The sequence below is a fragment of the Acartia tonsa genome, chromosome 4 (genome assembly GCF_053477335.1).
Source record: "Acartia tonsa isolate MP-2025a chromosome 4, ASM5347733v1, whole genome shotgun sequence".
NCBI classification, from domain to species: Eukaryota; Metazoa; Arthropoda; class Copepoda; order Calanoida; family Acartiidae; genus Acartia; species Acartia tonsa.
In genome coordinates, this window is record NC_137263.1 from 3531739 (window position 1) to 3540533 (window position 8795).

Sequence of the window (8795 nt, forward strand, 5' to 3'; positions counted from 1 at the left end):
AATATTGTCAGGAATATAAACACAGCCAAGTCGCTACAGAAGAGCATAAAGTAGCTTGCTAGCAGACGAAAAAAGATCCCCACCAATTGGGCCAGGTATTTCTCTGGGTTAAACATCTATACGTATACATTTATTGATTGGTTGGTATTATTCTTCTTTAAAAAACGTTTGTCCAATTTCCTGGTGACATTTTTAATCTTCAGCCTGTTCTGTTTAGGATCCATAGAAAGTCTGCAGATAGCTTCGCCATTTTCACACAGGGGAACTTTGAATTTCGGTGATTGAATAACTTCAGTTGCCTGAGTTGGGGTTTGAAAGTTATTCCATATAACATTTCCGCCAGTGGATGATATGGTTATCTTACCAAAGGTTATCATTTTTGGATTATCTCTAAGAGTAAAGACAGAAAAAATAGGAATTGTAACGAGGTTGTTTTTCTAGAAACACAGGGCGGGAGGAAAATTGGATTGTAGATTACACTGGACACAAAGTTTAATAACCACGTTATCTTATTTTTTGACTTAAAGACTTAATATTTATTTTTATTTTCCCTGTCCAAATAGGGTTCTAACATAAGTTTTCATTGTAAATGTATTATAATTACAAAAGATTTAATAAAATATTTCTTAGTAACATAATCATTAAATTTTCACTTTAATAAACCAAAACAAAATCTATAGAACATGAATAAGATAAACTTAAAGGGGGGGGGGTTAATGCAACCATCTCGTAATCAATGTATAAATGGCACTTAGAATTCGAATTTCGATCTGAAATTATGCATGAGTAATCCTTGGTAGGTCTATTTTCCCTAAATCGAACAAAAAGTTGGAAAAGTAACGGCTAATAGCTGCTGGCTCAGCCGTTTAGCCGTTTTGGGGCTTTTTTTAGGGCAAAATTATCGAAAATAACACCAATAAACTTTTTAAAAATTTCTAGTACCAGCTGTTTAACAGCTAGAATTGACTAAAAAAGGCTGGTAGAAGCTATCAAATGCCAAGAGTATCATTTTTAGACCGAATAATGTAAAAATATTATTCAAAAAGTTTATTCCTCTGTAATTAATGATGGATTTGCCCTGAAAATAGCCAAAAACCGGCTTGACGGCTGAGCCGCCAGCCGTTACTTTTTCCAACTTTTTTTTCGATTTAGGGAAAATAGACCTACCAAGGATTACTCATGCAAAATTTCAGATCAAAATTCGAATTCTAAGTGCCATTTATACATTGATTACGTGATGGTTGCATTACCCCCCCCCCCCCCCCTTATATATATAGTCAAAACTCAAAGACATAATAAAAATAATAAACACACATTCATTAGAAAGAATCACAATAACTTTTAGGTATCTTTAAGATAGATCTACCTAACATTTAATGGATATATTGACAGAGGAAGATTGGTCATTAATTTAGGATGCCAATATAATAATCTGTTATTTGTCATTATCAGTTTGTTCCTCTAGTAAAAGGGGAGGAGATGGGTAAAAGGGGGTATCGCTTTATTAGAGTATATAAAAATCTGGTGCAACATCCAAGTTCTTAGTTATCGATTAATATTTAGGACTTCAAACTCAAAAGAGCAAAAAACATATCATTTAAAAAAATACATATAAAAATTATTACTTAACAGAATTTAAATTATGAAAAAAGAGCAATCACAAAAGTTTGAAAAGATTCCTTTCTGAGTATAAGTTTAAACCAGGGCCGGGATGGAAAACCGAATCCGTTTTGGATAAATCCGCCAATTTTTAGATGAAAAATCTGTGAAAATTTATATATTGATCCGAAATCCTAATCCATTTGGGATGAATCTGCTAATATGTGACAAACCACTCAGAACCCAAATCCGATTTGGGCAATGTCTCGGATTGCTATACCGTTATAAACATTATCATAACCAGGGCTAGGCAGACACGCATAAGCCTCAGTGAAAGTGTTATATTATAACTTTAAAATTCAAAATCTGTTCTTAAAAACATAATCCATCTTTTGGTTTAGCACACAAGCGGGTTTAAATTTGAGGCTTATATTGCGCGGCTGCCGAGTCCTGATCAAAACAATTGTCAACACAACATTTTCAAATTAGAATATAAACAAAAATATAATTAAAAATCTAGGTGTTTTCCCTCAAAAACACCTCCTTTTTTCTTCAAATTTTCAAGAAAAAAAAATAAATTTTAAGCCTGTTTTCTACAGAATACTATCACTGCACAGCTCACCTAACCTTAACCTAGCCTTAAAACGTTTGTTGGTGTACCAATACCAAGAATAAAAAAAGTACGGATCTACTGCAGTTCACGGTAAAATATTGCTGATAAGCAGTATTTCCAAAAATCTATGAATTTTAAAGGCTGCTAGCTGCCAAACGGCTAAATGTACAGATCATAGCCGCACACCATTAAGAAGGCCTGTAAATAATCTGGAATAGCCAAGATCCAATTATGCACAGGGAAAGCTTCACATAAGAAAAAAGCGCGTAAAATAGGTCTTTTTCGCGCATTTCTCTTCACTGCGAGATAATTATGCATTATTGATTTATGGCTATTCTAGATTATTAGTAGGCCTTCTTATGCCGCTTCAGCCGTTTGGCAGCTAGCAGCCTTTAAAATTCATAGATTTTTGGAAATATTGCTTACCAGCAATATTTTACCGTGAACTGCAGTAGATCCAAAAGAACATATTTTACCCCCAAAAAAGTTTGCTTGTGGTCTATATGAGATACAAAGGAAACTGGCCAAATCTATTGATGTATAAAAGCTTTCATGAATTGTATCATGAGGTTTGGCTCTGTGATGCACATGTTGGTGAATTGTTCAGTATCAACCACGGCATGAAAATGTCGGTGCAGGCAACGAAAACCCTCTTCTTTGAGCTCCTGTAGGTACATGCAGAATGTAGTAAGGTTTAGGTAATATCCACGAGTTCAAGAGTTGAACCACCCCCCATGATACAAAACAAACATCCCCTCTACGTTTTATTTACACTAAACCCATAAGGGACAACCCTGTACTCCACATAACCTAACCCAACCCAGGGTAAAACACTACAAAAATTTTAGGATGTAAATATATATTTATAAAAAGGTAGTCCAAATGATATCATGCCATAAAAGTGGGGAGGGGGGGGGGGGTTCAAGGCATGGGCCAAATTCCACTTGTACAAACTGACAAAGGTGAGATTACAAACTTGTAGGTATAAAACAAAACAAAAGTATTTTGCAGTGATGGATTCGTCATTCCACAGAGGCCTTTAAATTAAATTTAAAAAATTGACCCATCTTTTAATTATTGACCAGGGCTCGGCAGTCGCGCGTCAACAGTAAGTAAGCCCCAGGGAAATCAAACTTTTACAATTTTAAAAATCAGTAGGAATTCTAAAACTGACCCAAATATTGCAATCCATCATTAAAAAATTTTTATAGCTTCCTAACGGGATTAACTGTTTTAAACTTTTAAATCTTGCTACATCCTTACCTTAATGTTATAGGCATCTGCTAATTCCAGGTATTCGACCACGTTGTTCTCATTAAGGCTGCTCATCATGTGTATAACACACATTTCTGAAAAACATCATTACTTTTCACATCATAGAAACATCATAAATATTTTTTCTTTTAAAAGTTCGTATAGACCACTTAAGATAAGAAAAATTGCAAAAAAACGACAGATACTTTATAAGAAAACGCCGTTGGTTTTGGAGGTATTTCATGGACATGATAGTTAATAGAATAGTTATTTCTCGTATTCATTTCAAACAGATTAATATCCGGTGGATTAGAACTGGTTCTCATCAATACGAAAAAACTATGTCTAGCATCGTATTATATCCAGTTTTCTATTAATATAAATCATAAATCTTTGGCATCTTCGGGGCTAAAAAACTTATTTCAATCTTATAATTGATATTTTATAACCGCGGAAAGCTGTTTATAATACGATGCGAGAAATAACTATTGTCGCATCGTATTAAAGACAGTTTTCCACGGATATTGAAACGAAAAATTCATTTGATATTCGTGAACATTTTTTTTGTAAATCGATGCTGTACATGATTTTTCAGTATGGCCGAGAACCGGTTCTAATCCAGCGGATATAAATCGGTTTCGAAGCTATACTAAAATATACTTTTCTTTGTTTGATTAGTCAGAATAAAACTTTTTTACCTTTCAGGTTTATGATTTGAAATTGTTGAGCAGCTTTTAACAATTCAACAGCATGGTCCTTCATATTCTTAGTTTTACCACAGTAGAGAAAATTTAGTATCTCCTGAATTTATTGCATAAAATAGCTTTAAACCATCCCAAGACTTAGTTCTTAAGTATCTGCCCTCCTTAATATATTGCCTTTTTTTTAAAATGGTGGTTGCGACCCTATCATCTAAGGTATCAGTATTATAATGGTTAGGGAAGAGCATAAATAATAAAAAAAAAAGCATAAAAGCATCCGAAGACTTTACAATAAAAAGACTAAAACCACCCCGGGATTCCATAAAAAGGAGGACTCAATAGGTTCAGAAGTTAAAATCATAAGTTTCTAAAAAATCTAATGAGAATTTTCCACGAATAATAAAAAAAATCACAAAATCGGAAATCGGTATATAAGACGATGCGATAAAAAAAAACTTTTACTTGAACAATGTTTGAATCAATTTTTCGCAGGTAGATTTCCCTAGTTGTGGATTCCAGGAATCCGTTCTCCAGGCTGGCCGCCAGAAAAGGACATCTGGCAGACAGGATTATTCTGGAACAATTCAGTAAAAAAATATTCATTTAAACTGCAGGGATAGGACAATGAATTATTTACATAAATCTAACCCCAATTACGATAAACAAAATTACGCCGTTTGTAGATTAATATCTTTGGAGCAGCATTGTGGAGCCGGGGGAAAAGTCAAAAATAGACTTGGAAAAAAATATTTTTCTTGATTTTAGGCTAGAGTCGGAGCCAAATCCGGACCGTTTTTCACAGGCGGCTCCGCGGAGCCGGGGCCGCAACAAAATCAAACGGCTCCGCAACGCTGCTTTGGAGGAAACAGTACTTTTTTCCTGATCCAGTCTTTGCCCAACAATTTTAAACTAACCAACTGCGGAACATTTTTAAAGGTTTAAGGGAAAGATTAATTTATAGTACACTGACCGTTATGTTGGATTTATGCACTTTATATAAGGGAATGTTTTGCAACAATTCTTTATTACACAAGGATGGTGAATTCCCCCCCCCCCCTGGGACTTTAAAAAATATTAATGTTCAAAATATTTAATATTATATAGGAGTTTTATTCATGTTTTTCAGGTACGTCTTCGTAACCGATTAATATCCGCTGAATTAGAACCAGGATTAATTAGAACCGGTTCTCATCCATACGAAAAAACTATGTCTAGCATTGTATTATATCCAGCTTTCTACGAATATAAAAATGTACAATCATTAGAGTAAAACCAGTTATTTAGCCCGTGCCTTCGGCATCTCGGGGCTAAAATACTTGTTTAAACTTATAATTGTACATTCTATATCCGCGGAAAGCTGTTTATAATACGATGCGATAAATAACTATTATTGATAATTTTATTGGAATCATATTAATGAAATTCGAATATTTTTACATTCCGGTGGCAATTAAACTCTACTCCATCATCGCACTTGATCTTAACATCCGAAAATCTAACAAGGATGACATACATTAGAAACGCATAACCAAAATATAAAACAAATGAAGTATTATGAACGGCTAAACAAAGAAGATCGCGTGTATGTATTTTCAAATATAATTAAAGAGTTGTATTATACGAACTACACACAAAGGAGAGTTTGTTTGATAATAAAATACACTAGAAAAAATCACATTTATTTACAATACAGGGGGCTCTAACCTTTAACCACACCTAACCTACCTTCAGCATTAAAAAAAAGTTTTATTATTTATTTTTTAAATATTGCGATATGCGAGAAACTGAAGTTTTGATAATGAAATAACTTATACCTTGGATTTGTAAGGGCATTCTCCATATTGGCAGCCAGACTCGTCATTGCTAATTCTTGTGCAGATCTTACAAGAGACAGTTTTTTTGAAAAATAATTGTAGAATTAAAAATATGTATTTTTAGATCCAAGAATCAAATCTTTTTGGATGTAAAGCTTCCGAAATAAAGAAACATTTTAAAGGCCGAAAAGATATCGCTCCTATTTTTGTAATACTAGGGAACTAAAGGCCTCTAGGGTGAAGTCAGCCCTACGCTATCCATTTCCAAAAATAGAGGGTGGGAGGTTTTCAGGGGGGAGGGGGGCATTTCTCTTGGGAGGTTTAACTTTATGGTACCCTTCATTAAAATAGTAAAAACAGACAGACATCTTATTACTTTTTTTACATGGACACTGGTTTCATCTGAATATCATTTTAACAAATGTATGTATAGTTTCCTTCATAAGTAGATTCTGGATTGGTATTTCATTTGCTTTTTTCAATACCTGGTTGTAAATTCACAAGCGGGTTTCAATGTCTCCACTACGATTGTCAGGTGGCCGTTCTGTAGTATTTCTGGATCTTTTCTTAGATCCTTCAGATCCACGAATCGTTGCCACCCAAACACCTTAACAGTGTACCTAACGTTGTTTCGCCATTTGTCAGCAATCCTTATAATAAAGTACCAGGATGTCTGTCTGTACCGAACGAACTCGCTAACCGCTGAACCGATCGGGTTCTCCTTAACAGGGTAGCTTCCCATAGGTCCCGGGAAGGTTTAAAACAGCTTTGGGGGAGGATACCACCACCTTCCCAAGAGAAATCACAAAAAATCGATTTTTTTACTTTGAGACTTGAACGCAACATAGGGAAAAAAACATTAAAAGTGCCACTAGATACATTATTGAATAAGATGTATAAGTTTACAAATCTGAACCACCAGTTTCAATCAGGGATCTAAAGGGATAAGACAATGGCCGATAAAATCGTGTACATTCCCCAAAATGATTCCGCAAAATTACCCCTTCTGTATATTACAATGAAGTGATTGAAACCAGGGAGTAAGGGAGGGGACAATGGATCGAATATTCAATTTTTAGGAGTCTTAGACTTTGGGGACTGGCTTAAAGGGAACATGCAAGAATTTAGCAGTTTCTAACCAATCTTGGGGACCAATTATATTATTTTTTGTCTTTAGCTTAATATTTCTGTAATTAATGTTCCGATTAATTTCAAAATTTTAGGGAAAATTCACGAAGTCCTGAGTTGTTCAAGGTTTGTTTATCATTAAAATCTCAAGATGGTGTTATTTTATTTTTCTGTCCTGGATGCTAGGAGCGCAGCTACCAGTTATCCTAAGATATGTTACTTAAACCTTAAGATCTTTAAAATTAAGATGTACTTATGTTCTCAACTATTTTATTTATGTAGTATGAAATTTTGACGCAAGGTATCTCATTTTTATTTTGTTAAATGAAATAACTTGAGTTAAAAGTTCTGTAGGAAGGTAATTGTTTTAGTAAGTTTTGTAATATAATTATTTAAAGGCTTTTTCATGTCTAAGCTTTTTAATAAAAAAATATAAAAATTTGGGTAAAAGAAGTTGTAAAAGTAAAATGGTCTGTTTCCTTAATTTTCCGAAGTTTAAATAATAACAATTATAGAAATGAATTGTAAACAAGGGTTTTGATCTCCAAAATCAAAGGTATGTAGTAAAGCATCAGTTTAAGGATAGTGCATTTCGAATTAAAAACAATTCAAAAAGTCAAAAATTTCCACTAAAGGTTGCTATATTGCAAATACTTGTTTTATCTGGAAATATCTGGGTTTTCAACCTTAAAGGGTCACAACTATAAAATTGAATTAACTGCCCATTGTCTCCTCCCTTACTCCCTGGATTGAAACGTTTGGACAATCCACTGAAGGAACCAACCAATCGAAAGTCCCATTCTTAACCACCCCTCTGTTTCAATGCAGATATTAATTTTTTACGTTAGCGTAGGAACACCGACCTTGTCGACCTCTAGTGGGTTCAGCGTGCACATTTTTTCGACGATCATTGGAGTTTCCACGCTGAACTTTAACGTTATGATCAACGGCTCCAGTCCCATGTTCCTGATATAGAGAGACATGAATCCATTGTCCTTTTCTCCCTTGGGATAACACATCAGCGCACACAGACTTGTGCGTTGGTGCACGTCTGTCATTGAGAATCTTGGGGAATATATGTATTCTTTGTACCGTTCCGGTCTGGATAGAAAATGGTTGATTTTCCATTTGAAGGTGGAGGGGACCTGGGTCATAGTGCCGGTTGTAGTCATTTCGTTTTTAAAGAATCTAAATTTAAAGTTTCATAATTAGATAAATGGATATAGAATATATACGTAAATATAATTACATGGGAAAAATTGTCGCCAATTAAGGTTGCTAACATTATTCATTGGTCAGTTTGTTCATCTAGAGAAGGGAAGGGGGTGAATAAGGGGGAACGTAATTTTAGCCAGCTACAAGTTTCACTTTATTAGGGTACATCTAGTAATCTAGTGTAAAATCAAAGTAATAATGAATTCATTTAATCCGGTACACCTAGATTATAAAAAGGACAGTTCACGACTAAGATGTATATAAGATTAACACACTTAATCACTCAATCTCGCTTTTGTTAAATGGAGAATAACTTTTTTAGATTTTGATATGAACTATAAATTCTGTTCTTGATTGATCGAATGTGTTTACATAGTCAAAACGACACGAAAATTAATGAACAGCCTGTGGATTGATTCAAATATGGCTCGAAGCATCGTCAATAAAATGTCAAGTATCTTTTTGTTCTTT

At 34.2% G+C, this 8795-nt stretch overlaps 1 protein-coding gene and 1 long non-coding RNA gene across 2 annotated transcripts; both read right to left on the minus strand.

The window, feature by feature from the left end:
* Positions 1–2664: 2664 nt before the first annotated feature.
* Positions 2665–3557, minus strand: LOC145318188 (uncharacterized). The gene is made up of 2 exons (XR_013879246.1): positions 3476–3557; positions 2665–2877 (listed from the first exon to the last, which is right to left on the minus strand). It is a non-coding gene; the product is annotated as an uncharacterized LOC145318188 (long non-coding RNA).
* Positions 3558–5420: 1863 nt separating this feature from the next.
* On the minus strand, positions 5421–8740 carry LOC145315703 (uncharacterized). The gene is made up of 4 exons (XM_080155732.1): positions 7973–8740; positions 6467–6588; positions 5982–6047; positions 5421–5662 (listed from the first exon to the last, which is right to left on the minus strand). Exons 1-4 carry the CDS (start codon positions 8279–8281, stop codon positions 5581–5583), a joined length of 579 nt encoding a protein of 192 aa, XP_080011858.1. The 5' UTR covers positions 8282–8740; the 3' UTR covers positions 5421–5580.
* Positions 8741–8795: the final 55 nt, after the last annotated feature.

What these genes read in the sequence shown, in the direction of transcription:
- LOC145315703 (XM_080155732.1), bottom strand. Translation starts at nt 8,281, where the DNA reads ATGACTACAACCGGCACTATGACCCAGGTCCCCTCCACCTTCAAATGG. An exon ending in ACCCACTAGAGGTCGACAAG is followed by an intron (nt 6,589 to 7,972) that starts GTCGGTGTTCCT and finishes TACACTGTTAAG; the next exon opens with GTGTTTGGGTGGCAACGATT. An exon ending in AATGCCCTTACAAATCCAAG is followed by an intron (nt 5,663 to 5,981) that starts GTATAAGTTATT and finishes CATCCTTGTTAG; the next exon opens with ATTTTCGGATGTTAAGATCA.